The sequence below is a fragment of the Anas acuta genome, chromosome 2, assembly GCF_963932015.1.
Source record: "Anas acuta chromosome 2, bAnaAcu1.1, whole genome shotgun sequence".
NCBI lineage: Eukaryota > Metazoa > Chordata > Aves > Anseriformes > Anatidae > Anas > Anas acuta.
The window spans coordinates 89,831,149-89,849,826 of record NC_088980.1 but is presented as its reverse complement, the minus strand read 5'-3'; the positions used below and the strand labels follow the sequence as shown (position 1 = coordinate 89,849,826).

General features: G+C 41.5%; 1 protein-coding gene across 2 annotated transcripts in view; it reads right to left on the bottom strand.

Moving 5' to 3' along the window:
• INO80C (INO80 complex subunit C) overlaps window positions 1-18,678 on the bottom strand; it is a 30,438-nt gene that overhangs the window by 5,346 nt on the left and 6,414 nt on the right. The window contains exons 2-5 of one of the 2 annotated variants that reach the window (XM_068671133.1): window positions 13,830-13,957; window positions 4,967-5,077; window positions 2,005-2,116; window positions 179-246 (exon numbers count right to left, since the gene is read on the bottom strand). In XM_068671133.1, coding sequence (XP_068527234.1) covers window positions 179-246; window positions 2,005-2,116; window positions 4,967-5,077; window positions 13,830-13,940 — 402 coding nt within the window. In that variant the 5' untranslated portion in view covers window positions 13,941-13,957. The remainder of the gene's footprint in view (window positions 1-178; window positions 247-2,004; window positions 2,117-4,966; window positions 5,078-13,829; window positions 13,958-18,678) is intronic. The other variant, XM_068671132.1, reaches the window with a different exon arrangement.

Sequence of the window (18,678 nt, the reverse complement as noted above, 5' to 3'; positions counted from 1 at the left end):
TTTGTGATGTAGGGACAGTACTGGGGGTTTGGCCATAAATCAAAGGACAACAACTAAGTGCAAGGCTGAATGGGAACCTCTGCATGTACATCTTTTCCAGAAGCGTGGTTTATTTCCAGGTTTATTTCGTTGTGGGAAGCAAGATGCCAATTTTGAAGAGAAAAAATAAGATACTTACTGGAAGTCCTGAAATATCGGAATATTTCTTGGCAGGCTTAAAGGATGGAGGAGCATCAATACTAAAATCTAGAGAGAAACAAAGGGATACGTTCAGTGTGCTACATAAATTTTAAAAGGAAAACACAAAATGTAAAGAGGTAGCAAATACTTCTTTAAAACCACCTTTACTTTCTGAGGTCTTTATTAACTAGGAGCATTAAGGCAAAGAACTACGAAGCAGAATTACCTCTGAAAACATTTAGCCTGCTAGCACTGTAAACAACAGCCTGTTTCTGCTCACCTCACTAGACCAACAGTTCAGTAAACAGAACTGCCCTTCCTAAAAGGAAAAATGTAAGACAGCTATTTGAAATGAAATGTGCTGATTTCCTCCAAGTCTTAATGAATTCCCGCAGTTATTTGCAAAGAATAGCCATTACTGTACACACGCTGTATGTTAGGACCAGGAAGCATTGTTCAAGATTGCAGTTCTGAAATAGTATAATCCAGAAAAGCGAAGTAATCTTTTAAATCAAGTAAATCTTTAAGCATGTACCACTTTAAGCCCAGTCAATGACCTAGAAAATTGTCTGAATGTTTAAATTAACTGATGGAAATTGCTGTTCTGTGGTGCCCTTTAGATACCAAGATCCATTCAGTTATGAGACACCACTTTTTAAAATATGACTGGTACATTTAAATTGCTAAATCCATGAATTTCAATGTTTACAAAAATATTTTGTACCTGGATCATTTCTCTCCTCCCTCCTGATCTCCCTTGTGCCTCATCCAGCTGCTACAATAAACTGAAATGCTCCCTCCATATCGAATGTTTAAATCTTGCTCCCATAATTCAGAAGACACTAATGCCACAGGCAGCTGGTTTTGAATGCACAACTGAATTTCCTTTGCCACCATCTTAAAAAAAAAAAGCCTTTAAATTTACTATTGCAAATAAAACCTAATAGAAATAGCAGTGTCAACAGATTGTTGGTTACAATAGCCAGGCACACACAGTAGCCTGCATTTTCTCTTAACAGCTGCATCTAAAATGCTTCAAAAAATGGCAAGTTATTTTTGGATAAAGCAAAATGTATATTAAAAAAAAAAGAAAGTATATTTATATGGTCAATTCTGAGATGCCTAAGTAAAGTTTTGAGTTGCTTAAGTAAAATCTGAGGATCAAATTCTGCCTCCAGCTCCATTCAGTAGTATCTTCCACGAGTCATCTTGAAGTACATCGAGATTAAGAGCACTGCTGTAGCTCGGTCCTGTCGACGTACTCAAGCTGGCTGTAATCTGGAGTGCTAATAGTGTAGTTTCAGCTGTGCTCAACTAAGTAGGGGATGTAGGACTTAAGTCTCCCAAGAATCTGGGATAAGGAGCTGGATAGGCAGCTTGGGCTGAGGTCTCAGCTACTGCAGGGATGTGGCTAGCAGAATCTCCCCTGCAAACAGCTCAAACACAGCTAAGGAAGCAGCAGCCACCACACCTTCAGGAGACAAATGGGCTGCATGCAGCGAAGGTGGCTATTTAGCAGTGAAGAGGTGACAAAAACCTGACAGGAATAAGGGGTTTCTGACTTGGTTCTGCTAAATACAATTCCTTCATAGAACTCCCTCCCCAGATGTGCCCAAACTTTTTCATGGCACTCCAAATTATGTGTCCCACACCTTCCCGCTTGGCGTTGGTGAGTGTGGCTGGACAACTCTTGAATGTCCCACTGGACCCTGTTCAAACAGGATATTGCATGCACCGATGCAATAATTTAGGTTTGTTTTAAAGAAAGTTATTTGTATGGATTTTATTATTTATAAATACATGCAAAGCATCTAAGCAGCTTACAGCTAGGATCATTTAGTTGCCATGGCAATGCCCTTTCAGAAGCAAGAATTTGTTTTAGGTTCTTCCAAGTTCTGTTCTTCTTGCCAGCTGCTGCTCCACCAATGCCGGAGTGCTAGAATTAAAAATATGGTGTTCAGAGAAAAAATAAATAAAGAATACTATTTCAGAGCATGACACTTCTACTTTATAGTCTTTCTGATACATCTCCTCTTGTCATGAACCATTCCTTATCCTCACTTATTTCATCAGCAGGCTAATACACTGAACACTTAATCTTGGTCGCAAGAAAAACAAAGCTTTTTGGACTGTGTCAAAGCTGCTACGTTTAGGATTAACTGAAGGAAATGAAAATCTGCTTTTTACATGGAAATAGAAAATCTATGGGGTTAGGTTTAGCCTGAGATTACAGGATTCTGAACGTCCTTCCCATCATATTAGAACTTATTACTACGGAGCTGTGCCTGAAATTGTGATTACACGGCTCAATTTTCCCTCTCCTTTTTTATGGCATACTACAGGTGCGGCTCTAGCTCTTGTGAGTTATCTGTGACTGTGGAAAACACAACTGATCTTGCAAAACGTAATGAATACTCTGAGAAGCTGTCTGGAAATTTTATTTTTCTTTCAAATGACAGAAGAATAGGAAAGGAGTAATAAATAGAATGTTGGCTGCCAAGACAATTTTACATTTTGAAAGCTACGCTAACGGAAGGCTTGCTACAGGTACTATAATGGTAGTTTCACTTATCAAATGGGATTGCTACGGGGTAATTTATTTATGTCCCTCCAGAGACAGAAGATGCACAATATACTGTACTACTTCTAAATGATCAAAGGACACAGATTTACAGCTTTACTTCAGACCAGAAACTGTTCTTGGAATCGGGGAGTTGTTATCGCTGTTCGTAATTACTACCTGACACATCAGTCTCATCAAAACTCAGCAAAGTTCTGCTAACACACTTCTGCTGTGATTAGTTTATAAATTAGGCTGCTGAATTGCTGAGAATGATAGCAGAAGGGATTCGACGAGAAAGCTTTTTTTCCATAGACGTAAGATATGCTCAGAAAAGATGCTCATAAGCTTATGATGTTATCAGCTTTTGGCAATGCACAATCTGATACAGAAAGTACATGCAAATGTTTGCTCTGAGAGCAACATCTTAGTAATCTATAGATCATTGCAAATACAGACTGCTGGAACAGGAGATGGAAACAGATGTACTGCCACATTCATAATTCAAATTCATTGCATGAGTTTTCCCCCAAATCATTGCAGGACATTTTTTTTTCAGTCATCTGTTTTTTCAAAAGCTGGTCTTTAGGGCATGATCTCTTTAGGGCCAAAAGGAAGCATCCACCTGACCTCAGCAGGCCACGGATCAGACACACAGTTTTGCTGCTGGTTTGATTCTCTCTCTTTGCCATAATGAGAAAAAAAGGAGGCGTTGTCCTCCGTATAGTTAACTACAAGTCAGTATTTGCAGAGTGATCTACGGAAGGTCTCAGTGTCTGTTAGGGGTGTGGGTGAGGCCAGTAAGAAGGAAGCACATTGAGAGATGCAGGTTACTTGACTTATTTTCTTCCATTTAAGGCATATTGGGCTGTAAGGATGCAGAAAGTCATCCAAGTTACAGCTACCAGTTCATACAGACAAAAAGCTAGTACAACATCAATACATTTCTTCTCAAATTAGCTGCTGTATTGGGGAGGATAATTTAACGTTACTCTAACTGCCTATTATTTCTGCAGCAGTTGTCAAGGGCCTTGTACGTTCATTATCATCTCCAGCATGCAGACATCAGGATTGCCTCTTTGGAAATGGTGATGCCCCGCTAAGAAAAGACAGATAGCAGGCCTTATGGCTATTTAAATCCTATAGGGAAGCTCCATGGAGTGCCCCTGGGCACAAGTGGAGATTTTCCAGTAAGCCCTGTTTCTCAAAGATGCTGGTGCTCACTGGAGAATTAGAGCAAGCCAAGTCTGCAGTTGTTTCTTTGAATGCTCCTCTTGTGACAGAAGATGTCTGCAAAGCAGACACAGAGCAACTTGAAAGTCAGAGATGAATTTTACCCCCTGCCAAACCCTTGCTTGGTGAGCGGTGCGATGCCTGATTACTCAGGTTTTGTGCTGTGGGATATTGTCTCTTATTCATGCAAAATTAAATCTGGGATAAAATCCTACTTTCTAAGTACTGGCTTTGGACCAACAGTCTGAGAAGTTTGCTTGCCTAGAAAGCATTTGTACAGTGTGCCAATGAGTTGGCCCTGGCAGAGCGAGATATTAAAAACAAACCCAGCAGTGATAGCACCGCTAGCTCTAGTCTTCCTTCTACTTCTCCTCCAATTTAAATCTCACATTGTTTTAGCAGCCTGTATTTCATCAGTTGTCAGGGTTTTCATGACTTCTGAATGCCGGGAGGCGAAGCTTCTGGGGAGCACAGAGTGTTTGCTCCTGAATCTAGCAATTACTGCAAGCGCAGACACCGCAGGTCTGCTATCGTTTCGGGGACTGGGAGAAGAGCAAAATGCCAGCTGCTAATGACTGTGTGGCTGACTTTTAGTTCAACTATTTTGCAACCTCCCTTTGGCTAGGAACTGGGAGATGGGGTTCCTACATTTACAGGGGTATAAATAGTGCCTTTCCAGCTCTCTGAGTTTGTCAGGTACCGCACCATAAAACTTCTGCGCATACCTTGATCTACCGGGTTCCCTGGCTCTGCTCCACGATTTAATATAATGGTTCTCACTCTGGAGGCGTGCCATTTTCGGGTTATAATATAATGTGCACGTCAGACCAGAGCGTAGCATGGACTCGAGGTGAATTTCTTCAGAACCACCGATCTTTTATTTGGCTGTTAACCTGACTTTCTTAATATTTACATTAGCAAGACGCTTAGACATCTAGCTAGGGTTTTATTTGAAGAGTTTGGAATTTCAAATTGTTAAAATAATATACTTACAATGAATTTTGGATCTTTAAATGGTAAAGGCTTGACGGCTGTTTCCACTGATCCTGTGCTGGAGTCTGTGTTCAGAAATTTATTTTCGTTCATGGCCTCTCCACCTGCACTCTGAAGAAAGAATTCAGTCTTACTGCTTGTTTCTCCGAGCAACTTTAACCAGAGACCGAGCCATTTGCTTTATTACCTACCTGTTGCCTGTTTAGCCTTTCTGTCTCTTTTGAATCTTTAAAGACGCCAGCAGCAGGGAAGCATGAAACAGAGTATTTGTCAAGCAATTTACAGCTGACATACAAAGGGGAGGAGGGGAAAAGGGTGGCCAAAGCTTGCTGAATAAAAACAGCATCAGTTTCATTTCAGAATTAATGAAAGCCCTCTCTATTCAGTGCAAGACAGCATACGAAACCAGAAACAGCAGAAGTGTGCACTGGATTTGTTTCAGAGCGTTCAGTAATAAAATGTTACCAGTAATAAAGAGAATGAGGTTTATTAAAAGTTTCTTTTCAAGGTTCTGCAGAATAACTGCAGAATCAGTTTATTCTCCATCCTTGACTTCAGTCATGCTCGAGTGAGGATTGAGGGGAAAGAAGATTTTATTATGTATATCATTTTTTTGAATACACACCTCATGAAATCTATATGGGTACTGGTTGGTGTTTTCTAGGCTTTTCTTGATGGTTTATTTGTTTAGCAGGAAAAACAGTGGCAGAATGTGTGTGTGTGTGATTGGAGAACTCACAAAGCCGTGTGGCGGTCCAACCAATTTCTGATAGTTCTGCATGGCTGCCTCAATGTGCGTTTTTGTTTGTTGCTTCTGGTTTTGTGCCCTCTGAGCCTCCACGCTAACCAGAACTACCCCTCTGTATGTACACCAGTGTGCCTAGCAAAATCCTCATCTATGCTGAAGCCACGGAGAATGGAGGCAGCAGTAGTTCAGCCACCAGAATTTCATACTTTGAGTCCTTTGTCTTGAGGAACAAAAAACTTTGCTAAAAGCTGATCAGTAGTTACTGAACAGATGGTTAAAATGTTTCTCCACTCTACCTTCAGATGGATAATACTTATAGCAAAGAATGTTTTCTTGTGAAACCCTGCATTGTCAACCTTCTGTGCTGGTATATACACTCTTTCAAGTAGGAGAAAAAAAAAAAGGATCATTATTATTCCTGAATTACAGGAGTACCCCTAGAATTCGAGGCTGTATAGCAAGGGCCTTGATCAGCATATCTTCTCCACGTGATTACAAGGGAAGTGTTTGTGTTCGCAGCTCCAGGCCCAAGTAATTACAGGATTAGGAACCCCACAAGCTGAGCTCTACTTTGGGGCACTACCAGTTAATTCTACATCACCTGTTTTTAACATAGCAAAGAGAGGTTGTAAACATTCAAAGTAAAGAAGTTTTTAAGTAAAATAGTCGTGTTTCTAATGACTTATTAAAGTAAAATATATGAATAGGGATGATCTGTTTTCAAAGCCATGGTCAGTCCTCTGTAAGACCATACTACAGGGGATACTGCCACAATAACATCAGTGAAAGCAACATAAGTCTGTAGCTTAAACAAGACTCTTCCCTTGCTGAGGACAATATCAAAAGGCAGTGACTGTCACAGAAACAAAAGAAATGCAGATGGGTGTTTAGAAATATGTGCGTTAGGTGACAGCGAGCAGAGAGAATACTGTCTTAAGCGACCCTGAAGAGAATGACTTTGTACAATGAATCGCTTGGTTTCAAACTACATTCTTGCACATGCATGCTCCCAGCACCTTGGATTTCAGCTGCTGCTGTTACCCTACAATTAATCTTGAGAAAGATGAGGCTTGAGATACGAGATTATTTTTGATGAATAAATTATCTCTGATACCATTCATTATCAGTGTAAATTCTGTAACTGGAGGAGTTGGCACTCACAGCTGCTCTTCAAAGTGTTCTCCTTTAATTTGGTGCCATTTGGTCAGTCTTACACCAATCCTATGGTTTCTGATAAATTACTTCATCACTTTCACCCCTTCAGTGATCTTCTCCTACATACTCTGTTTCTGAACAGGCTTTGAGCAGCATTTGACCAATGTCTCATAGCAGTAGCTGGTATTTGGAGGCAGAGCAGCTAGAAATGAATAAGCAGCAAAGGGCAAGAAGCCTCCTTCCACACACAGGCCTCAATTTCTGCAGCTGGGTACACGTTTACATATTACACTCGCTGTCCTCGGTGGGCTTTTCTCTGTGGATTCAGTGCTAATCTTGCTGGCTTGCTGGGAAGGAAAGTAGGGAACTGCTCCTGGCAGGACAATTCGTGAATGTAAATTCTACACGTGGTTTCTCTGCCGGGCTAACCCATAAGGATTTCGGGTATCATTTCAGGTCATCCTCCGGTCCCACGGGGGCAGCAGCTACGGGATCTCCCCCAGACACTTCGAGTGGTGGTGGCTTCTCCAAGGCAGAGGGGGCAGGTGGAGGCATCCCACTGCGGCATGCAATCGATGGCAAATTTGGGAGCCCGGTGGCAGACTGAGGAGCAAGTAAGATTGAGTACTGTGATCCTCGTTACATGCAGGGAGCCGAGATAAAAGCCATGCTGCAGAGGCATGCCAGTTCGCTCAGTCAGCACGGCTTGTGTGAGAGCTCTGATTTACAGCGGTAGCACCATGGAGGAGAGACACTCGGCGAATGTGCTTTTCTTTCTAGAAAAACATTAAAGGGTTCAGCAGGAGCACTGCTTCCAGAATAACAGGCTGTTGCACAGTGACCTCCTGCAAGTATGGGGCTTTGCAATGCTGTCAGTGCAGCCTGCAGACTCTCACTGATAGCCTCAGCACTTCTGCAGCCCCAAACTGGAAGTGCCTCAACAAATGGTTGTCCAACCTGTGTTTTAAAATAACAGGATTTAAAGTGTAAGAAACATGATTTAATACTCCAGTTGTTGTTTTTTTTTTAAAGCTTTTTAGGGGGGTAACGCCAAATGAATTTTAACCAGCACGGATCTACCTTGGTACTGCAAGACCTTCTTGCAAGTGAATAATGCACTGATAAATACAAAACGTTATTTAGAGCCTGAAAGAAGATTTCGCGGTGAACAATTACTGCCAAGTAAACGTGGTCTTTATCTTTTAACACTAGTTGAATTTAAACTCTCTGAGCTGTGCTTGTTTGCTTGGTCATTTAGTTCGTGCGATGATAGTTCATTCTTCACTGTCATGCGCTGGGGCAAAAAAAACAGGAATGAATTCAGCCCCCCTTTGTAGTCCTTTTAAGAGACTGTGGTTTCATCAGCGCAGTGAGGAAGTGCATGTCACCAGGGAACATGTACTGCTCAATGTGTGCTGTAACCCGGAGTCACGTGTGGGGTAACTTCCCCTTCCTGCTGAATTCACAGCCGCTCTCCAGCACATTTCCATGACCCAGCTAGCTCCCCCGACCCCGCTGCCCTGGGATAATCCCAAACGCTCTGCAGTGAGGCTGGAAAGAAAGCGTAACTGTGGGCTGAAACTCCTCACAGCTTCTTGAAAGCTTCGTTTTAACTGATCTTGTAATGTAAGCTGCCTTTACAGGGAATTCGAAATACGCTTCAAGGAGAGAGACAGTGAAGAAACTTCCAGTGTGCTCTTTAAAACTAAATTGTGGCTTTTAAAAAGTGGCTATATGTAACTAGAGCTACAGGGAACGTGTGCTACAGCAGTCCCTAAGCAGCCTGAAATCCTCCTCAGGCTGTTGAGGGCTTTAACTGCAAAGGCTTGGGAGGGTCCTTCACATTTCCAGGGTGCCCTGCTAAATGCAGGTGTGATTTCATCACAGCCGGACATGCTGACATTAGTTTTACTCCAATTAACAGTAAAAAAAACTGCAGTACAGACAGCTGCTAAGGCTGTGAGTCACTACGGTCAGTCAGGCATCCTTTCTCATCACCCCTTCCTCCTGCTGCTAACCACCGTGGCAGTCCGTGCTGCCACCACTTCCCGTCTTACCTCCTCTCTTCCTCTTCCTCCTCCTCCTCCTCATTGCAGTACCCTCCTTAGCCAGGCCAAAAGCCACTCTGACTGGAATCACGTGTTTTAAAAGGCAGACAGCAGGTCAAAGGCTTCCTATAGGACCGCTTGTGTGATTTTATTCCTCCCATCAAGTTGTATTTATGTGCTTTAGCCGACTTTTAACCACAACCACGGTGTGACAGGTTGGCAGCCTTTTGCACTATTAATAGATGTCGATCCTCCTGGGACAGAGCGGAGCAGTAGTGGAGGTGTTTCTCCTTTTCTGCATCTCTTTTCATAAGGCCATCCATCAAGTTTTCAGTGCACGCCAGCTGGGTGGAGACAGCGAAACGTCTGCAGAGCAGAGACCTGTGGCAAACCCTCTGGTCCTAAGAGGTTTGTTACAGGAGCAGCTGAGCCTGGAGGAGAGCCCCACGCTGAGCTTTGCTACCTTCGCACTGGTTTCTTTCGAATACAGCCAAACCCCAGGAATGAGCCTAACTTGGGCCCCCCTGTATGTGCTGTCTGTGCCGGGAGAGAGCTCGCATTGGGAGGCTGCCTGTTCACACAGGAGCTTTAATCTCAGGTTTTGGTGGATCTATTAATTTTCGCAATATATTCCGTTCCAAATTCCCTACCGCAGATGGATTGGTTTCCTCGTGATTTCCAAAGCTTGCTCCATCTGTCTGGTTTTATTTAGGGAGAGGACAAGCAAAACTTGTAGACCATGGAAGGCAAATTCTTTGTTTTGGCTACTTGCAGGTAGAATCAGCACTGTGGGGTTTGGTACGGGCGCCTGTGATGGGACTGAATAACGGGCAGAGTTAGCTCATGAAAGTGCTTGTCTGAATCATTGCCTTTTTTTTCCCCCCAAAAAAAGATTAAGACTGTATATTGGAATAACTGACGTATGCTGCAGTATCATTTCGTATCTATTTCTGTGTTTTATTCTGTAATTATTTTTTTTTCATTGCTTTAGACTAATAGGATTTAACAAAGTGTGAAAAACAAAACATATGAAACAGCTAAATTTTGAGGCTCTCAATTTGTGCATTTCTGGCATCCTGTCAGTGCGTACCATGCATGTCATGCCTTAGAAAGAAAATGGATTTGCACATTGCTAAGGTTCAATATGATCTTCAGTGGCCATTTTTCCTAGATGTTACAGTTTTGCATGGTAAAGCAGAACCTAAAAATAGAAAGTAAACTGAACAGTGTGTTGGTAAAGCAAAAATTAAATGCATAAATAAATTCTGTACGAACTGGAAAGGAGTTTCTAGTTTAAGGGAGCAAAAGCAGTTTGGTAAACTGATTTTCTCTGTTTTCCACAAATCATTCTTTAGTTAGTTTTGTGACTATAACGAGTAGAGTAATTGTAGATGAAAGCGATCATCTGTGCAGTTTTCTGGTTTGGTATTGCTTTGAAATCCATTTTCTCTGTGTTCAGTATTTCCAGTCCTCTGGCTTTGTCTTACTGTGATGACTGGGGGCTTGTGGGTCACTCTTGAACATTAAGTGATAAGAAGGATCTGGTTTTAAATCAAGCCCTCAAAGTTGGTGATAGTTTTGCCCCAGGCACCCAGTTTGGCTTGCTGAGGAACCCAGATGTCTCCAACCTTTGTATGTGAAGGTGGATACTTCAATTATTTCTACTTACTTTTGGCAGCTGATTTGCACAATCATAATACCACAATGATGATTTTCATTTCACTGACACAGTTGCTTTAACTCAGTCTCTGCACTGGTTTTTGTCTGTTTTTTGTTTTTTTTTTTCTTGTAATGGTCTACTTTTAAAGCAGCAATATCCAACTTGTAGCACCTTACTCGTTAGCTTTAAGTTCTGAGACATCCTGATGAAGCTGTGGCATGCAGCCAGGGAAGAAAATGGTAATTTATAAAAATAGATGGGTAATACCTGTATTTTCACTAGCAGCCAATTATGGTGAGTGAAAATGCCATGTGGAAACAGAGCACAGATGTCACTAGATGACAGCAGCAATGATACGAGCAGACTTTTCAAAATTGGGAGTAGATTTTGAATGTCAGCTATTTAACAGAATCCCAGCTAATATTGTGCATACGGGAACATATATTAAGCTGTTTGATTAATGTGTTATCTCTCATGGTGTAACAAGCCCGGTACAGGCTCTTGCACATTCTGCATATTTAATTCATTTAGCTTTGCATGATGACATGACAGGAGCCATTAATACACGAGTGCGTACACTCTGACAGACACAAATGCAGCTCTTTACATCCCTGGGAACAATTCACAGGGAAAGGTGTCAGACTTGGACGTGCTTACACTCAGATTAAAATGATAGCTAAAAATTTCTCATCACCTATGTTGGTAGGAGAGGCTGTTTCTGAAAAGAAACTCACTGAAGACTCAATACCACTCACTTGAACATTGAGATAACTCTCTCCATCTCTGTGACAGAAAGGTTTGGAGATGGAGAGAGTTGTTCAGTACCACATATAAACATGTCTTCTCCATCTGGTTGCATTTTACTCGTTCTTGGATTCAGTGGGAAAAACATCTTTCCCTCCTGCTTTCCACACACTAAAATGAAGCCTGATACAATTTCCCCAGCCTTTTCTCTCTCAGCACTCTGGTACATGGTAGTGTTTTAGGAACATTCGCCCTTCAAAGTGATGAGAAGATTTCATCTGCTTATTTTGGGGTAGGACAAAAAAGATTTCAGCTTGGAACTGTTAAATGCCAGGAAGCAGGAAGGGAAAAAAAAATCCTGCATATTCACAGCAAATTTTGCTCCACAGGGTACTGAAGAACTCGATTTACTAAACCCACGAGAAGTACAGTGCCAGTCAGTGCTCTTGGTTCCAGCCAGCTCGTAGGGTGGGCACTCTGTTCAGTCAGGCTTACAGCATGAACTAACTGGGAGAGAATCCACCAAAGTCAGTAAGTTGCAGTGCTGCCAACTCTTCCTAAGAGAAAAGACAAGGCTCCTGGTGCAGGTTTCTGCTCCCACATCAGAAGTAACACCCCAAGGGCCTGACAACAAAAACGTTTAAGTTCTGACACTGTCCTCGATGCTGCTTCTGCTTTAATTCATAAAGAAAGCTGAGGGAGGGTAGTTACAATACAGAAAATAAAGCTCAAAATGAGATTTTTGAAGTTGTTATAGTGACAATAGTTTGCACCTCCAAGTCCATTTTACTAAATGCACTTCACTTTCTTATAAGCATTCTCCAGAGGACTTCTGAGTCCCATATCCCCCTCCTTTTCCACGTGAATCACAAAATCTCCCCTTTGGGAGGCAGCAGTCCTTCCCTTCTAACTTGCTGAGTATTTCCATTGAATATCGAGAGTTAATCAACTATTCAAATCAACTCCAAACATAAGACTAAAATGTGGCAATAATCCAGCCCGTTGGGTGTGTAGAAGGGGCGGGGAGGGATGTTCGAGGCAGGACATGGACAAAGTTTCAGCTGCAATCTAAGTGAGTAAAGATGCTAAATACAGACGTAGACACTGGCCAGAAGGCAATCCTTACATTCTGCTCTCCAACATCCACAGCGCCGTTTGGAGATGAGTTAAAACATCTTCTGCTCCAAGTGCCTTAGAAAGGATGAATAAAATCTTACTCATGCGCTAAAAGATTGGACTGTCAGAAGGTGATGGATGGCTTTGCGATGTTCTCTGTAGGGCATTTCAATACCATAGACTCCAAGGGCTCTTGATTAAAAGGCGACATTCCCATTTAGGGTCCCGTCACCACCTGAGCTTCAAACCATTATCATTCACCTGCACTGGCGCTCCCAGTGACAAAATACTTACCAAAATGTATAAAATACTAATTACTTTAGTCACTTTGATAGAGGTATAAAACACCCTAAAGCAAAGCTCTATTACACTGTGTGAGGGTTTGAATTCAGAATTAAAAATGCAGCCAAAGGGAGGGTAAGATTTTAATTACATCCCCGCCTCTCAAACATTGCTTGAAAACCTAGAAGAAAAAGACCCAGCAATTTTGTGACACGAGAGCTGCCTTTGCACTGGTGCTGCTCACTTAAAGAAAAAAAAAATCAAATCCAGGAAAACTCAAATTGACTTTATCCTCTTCAAAATTACTAAACTTTCAAACACAGAAACAGAGCAACAATCTTCAGTAAAAGCTTTGATTTCTTCTCAAGAGATTTCAGATGCCAAACATATTTTTCCATTTAAAAACTTCCAAGCACTATGATGGACAAAGTTTTATAACTTACAGATATTTTAAGGGAAAAAAAAAAAAAAAGATTACTATTTTCTATGGGGAAAAGCCTCAAATAAAATGTAATTGGGACGCAACTGTGAATAGCTGCACGCTATCCCAGAAAAGTGTGGTTTAATTTGCATTTGCCACAGAGCTCCCTTCGGCTTACATAATTGCAAAGGATCTCTCACTTTCCGATTTCGTTTGGTGGACTGGGACTAGTCCTTGTTTATAACGTTTGACAGTTTTCTTTATTAAGAAAATTTTAACTCGGACAAATTCAAGAGCTGAATATCATGCTGAAGCAGCTCTGGAGCTAAAATTTTCCATATGTTGTCGTATGTTTCATTTAATGGAATGAAAAAGCACATTAGTTCGTATCACCAAGAGTAAAACCGAGCCCAGCTAACAGACTATTTTGATTCCCCAAGAGAAAGAAATCTGCTAAATTGATGGACATTACATCTGAAAATGTATGGAAGTACAGTAGCAAGAAAGACTAGAGTAAATCACAATTGATTTTTTTTATAAAACCTGACAGTACTTTCCTTTCTCTATCAGAACAAAAATCAGTTCAGTCAAGGACTTTGGCTAAACTGCGCCTTAAAGTTTCAAAATACATCATTCGATACAGAACAGCTAAGGTCAAAGAACATTGGGAGGAAAGAATGGAGGCTTACGATATGCTCATGTGCTGTTATCGCTGTAATGCTGCTCAGGGAGCATATCAAAACCCCTCTGTCAAGTAACAGGCTGAAGCCAAGGCAGGAGAAGAATCCAACTCCATTCATCTACAACGTGCCTGAACCTGGGGCAAGGAAAGCAGAAAGATACCGGCTCCTATGGCTGACAGGAAAACAAAAATTCTACAAAAACACTCGCTTTCCTGATTTTAGTATATTCTGTATAACGTTACCTGTTTGGACAGGAAACAAAATGTGAGTATTCCCTTCAAGGCATTAATTAGTTTCGAGGAAAGACAGATCTTCCAGAGCTCCTACCTATTTTTGTTAGGAAAAATACATAGACCTGAACTAGAATAGTCTGATTTTACAGCCAGGTATAGTGGGCTAATCGGTGAACTGGTATAGAGAACAAAACTTTTTTGTTTTAGATTTTTCCTGTCTTTGCAGCCTTTATGCCTTCATTCTGCCTGTCTTAATTGTCACTGGAAGGAGATAAAAATTCTCACTCTGTTGCTGTTATGCTTCTGCTAACTACACCTCCTGCTGTCATAACGCACGAGTAAACATCACCCATCTTACCGCAAAGGCTTAGCACTCCACTCCAAAGTTACTTGGAAGATTGTTTCATTTGTGTCTAGGTATTTAGGACTGTCATACCAAAACAAAGGCAAATGTTAGGTACAGTGACATATGGAACAATCCACTGCTAAAGCAATTTAGAATAAAGATGTGTTTTTTTTCTACAAACTTCCAAAAGCTACCACAGGTACATGATATCAGAGAGCAGCTACTGTATCAGATGTTCCAGAAGTCCTTAAAAGAGGACAGGAAAAGAAACTACCTCTTAGGGTTTTTTTTTTGAATCTTCAGACTAGAAATGTCACCCTTAGCGTCTGTCCCATATTATGGGACAAAAAAAAAACTAATCTTGCTGTGCATGCCCTGAATCTGCTACGTGCACTTTCCTTCATCTAGCAGACTCGACACCAAGTGCTCCTGCTTTGAGCAGCACACCAGGTCCCCGTCATCACCAAAGCTGTAGGAGCTTTATGCTATGGATGCCTACATTTAACTGGATAATGAAAAAATCCTGACGACTGTGCCAAAACAGACAAGTGGCAAATTTTGATTGAGATGAAAATAAGGTGACACAAGTATCTATTGTGCACTATTTTGAGACTGCTCAGGGGGGAAAGGGAGGAGAGAGTTGTACAGCGATACTAATCTTGAGGCAAATTTGTGAAAGATTTCCGCAGAAATATTTGTACAAGCAGGTGGCTGTTTGCTCAACTGTGTAAGTTTTGTGGCAACACACTTCACCCTGATATTGTATCACTGAAGTTGAGGAACTGCAGCACATCCTGGAAAGCGCCACAGTTGAACATTTTGCATATAAACTGGTAGCCCGACTGCCTTTTTTGCTGCACTTGAAGCAAAGCAGAGCTGTTAAGAGACCTGACTTTCCACTACACTAGAATTAGAGAAGTCTGGTATGACATCCGTGATCATAGGTGAGAGGGAAACATTTCTTTAATATTTAAATACTTTCCATATTTATTATTTAGTATTTTGTTATGGATGGGATTAGAAGGGCGTTTTAGGAAGTTTTCCACAATGAATTACTTAGTATACCAAAAAAAAAATCACCTTTGGGGACAGATGGAAGGGAGGAGCATGAAAGGGCAATTCTGTGGCTGCATCAAAAGCCAATTCTGGCTGTAACAAAAAAGGTTTAGCAAAAACCTAAGGAAACCTTCCAACCAAGGGAGAAAATGTAAGGATGCCAACTAGCATTGCTAGTTCTAGACTAAGTAACCAATGGCACTCAACCCAAGGAATAAGGACTTGCCAGCAACTGACAATTTCGGATGAGGTCTGAGGGGCCTGAACACACTGTGAGCACGTCAAGGCATAATAACAGCTTTCTCCTGTTCCAGTTTCTTACTCTAAGAGCCAGCTTTGCTGTAAGGACATCGTGGTGTTTCTCAGGGGGGAAAGCAATTCTATTAAACCATAAGCATTGTTACGGTAAAGGGAGAATACTAATATTAAAACATAGTCACTGAGTCTGGGGCTTCGTTAACACGCTACAGGGAAACGTCCCCAGTTGCGGTACCCTGAGCAGCCTGCTAAAGGACTGCTCGTCCAGGCAGCTAACGAAAAGCTCTTTTGGTCACAAGCAGTCATATAACTCACGTTAATTACTGCCCTAATTTCTGCACGTTCCATTTCAGCAGTATTTCACTGTAGCCCTGATGCTTGCAGGGCATAACGTTTCTAGGCAGAGGGATCATCTTTTATTAAATGCACCTGTTTATCTGGAAAATTAAGACAAGCTTCTGGATGGACTGCGTAACAATACACCTCTGGTTCAATAGGAAGACTTTTTACAGCACATAACTTTCACGCAGCCTTCTACGGGTTTTAACTCCCTCCTCCTTTCTCACAGGTGACAACTATTTTTGTAACACACTCTCCCTTCCTTGATGAACAGCCCCTGTACTCCTGGGATGCCACCAATCTTAATTCAGAGATGATCTAGCTGATACAGACCTAACGAAACGCTAAGCAGATGTTCTCAGTCGGTGTTGAGCTTTGGAAATTGCTGATTCATTTTCAGATTTGAAAAAAAGACTTGTATGCTTGAAAGCTTGACTGATTTTTCCAGCTGTACCACCTAATTGACAATATCCGTACCTGTAAACCTTCTCTAACTTACCCAGAAACTCTCATAGGTGTCTCGGCCTTTTGCACCCTTCTCCTCATTCCTTCACTAACTCAGAAAAGCACAAATCTCTGGAAACAGTAAATGAGGCTGTCGTGATAACCACACAGCATCCTTACAAATATAAGGGCAGTAGTGCTGTGAGCGTGCTGCACTGTAAGGACAGAAGTCAAAATACATACCTAGTGGAAGCCCAGTATTTTGTCTGCTTAATAAAATCTAAGGATATATGATATAAAACAAATCATTTCTGCTGTGTTTAATAAATGATAAAAGGACGGGTCTGATATGAGAGTCTCTTCATGTAGTAAATCCTACCAATGGCCTGCAGTGCTTTCCAAAAAAAGAAAAATATGCTTATATATATATTATATATATATATATACACACACACTTTATTTCCCCAAAATGCTTCTTATCCAGAGCAGGATCTTACAATCAGCAAGGCCTTTTTTTTTTTTTCAAGTCAGCTGGTATTTAGGTCTTGGGGCAAGATGACTGGAAACCACGTAACTACAGAAATTCACTCCTCCCAGAACGACAGACTCTGTGGAAGACTTTGCTATAGTTTAATTACATATTACTCACAAAATAGCTTCCTTCTATCCATTTCCTATTAGTCTCTTGAATTAACAGTGATGCATTTTTATTACCACATAAATAGGTGTTATTAGATGGCGTGACTACATAGCTCTTTGGCTAGAGTTTTGGAAGGAAAGGATTTCGGATCCCTGTTTGTGCATTTTGCATTAAACTATCATATAAAATATGTAAACTGAAAAAACAAACATAAGGTACATGGAGAGGCCACTCTGATGACTGTGTTCAGTACCAGACTGCGCAGTCACTCTCTTTGGGCCAAACAGGGTCCCTCTCCATCCTCAGCTGCAGCAGGGAACACATTTCCACATGCCTCTCCCGCAGCACTAGCCTGGCTTCTAGCCTAGCAGTTAGGATGTGCATGCAGAAAAGGGGCTTGAGGCCCCGCAGGCAGAGGCAGGAGCAGAAGGAGCTTCAAGCAGGGGACAGCACAAGCAGTTGTATGGACACCTGATACAAAAAAGAAGGAATCAGTGCCATAAGTGTGACTTCTGTTCTGAACCGGTGCTGGCATGATATCGGTGGCAGAAGCACACCGCTGAGGGCTGTGGAGGTGGGTGGGAGATGGAGATAGGAGACTTGGCAGGGTGCTTAATTGTGCCTCCCAAAATCGCAGGCGGGTTTTCAGGGAGACAAGATTTCAGGGTGATGGACATGAATTCTGCCGTGAGAGCCCCGTGCGTTTCGCAATGCAGTGTCACAACTTTCTACGGCCCTAAATAGACAGCTGACAACTCTGTTCTGTTTTCCTGGAAGGCTTGAAAAATGTGTTCAAAACACTGCCAGGCTACCAAAGTAATATCTCCATCAGCCTTTCTAAACCAAAATGAACACATTTACGTAACTGCTACTGAACTGAAATATTATCTAACACGAGCACTACACTTTACAGGAATGTGAAAAACAGTCTGACAGCTATTCAAATCTGCAATATCTTGTTAAGTTATTCCAAGTTTTCTTTTGTTAACCTGAACTTTTTAATGATCTAAGTGAATTCTTAGATTGCTTCTTAGGAGCACTACCTCTCCGACAAAATGTCATGCTAAAGTATACGCATTAAGTGTTTTAGATTGTTCTTCCTCTTTCATAAGAAAATAATCCATCCAATTTTATCTCCCTGTGATAGAAGCAATGAACCATATTTATTATCTCTTTTAACCTCCTTGTATATTTATTAGAAGCCTGGAATTGAGCACAATCACAGCAAGGCTCTCCATTATCACCCACCTGGAGCAAAAATTAAAATTCCCTTGCTAGGGTCAGGCGAGAGAGCAGGGTAAATAGCATGACACCAGCACACTGACGCCCACAGTAAAAGTCAACACACATATGCTTTTGCATTTTTACAACATAACACATCTGTGTTTACTCTCAATCTCAAATCTAATCACATTTGGCTGGGGGGTTGGTAGTTCTCCGGGACTGGCATAGACCGGTTTGGAAATTCACATACTTTTGTGATTACAGATCATCTAAAGCCTTCAGTATGTGATAAACGTCAAGCAAAGTCAATGCTGA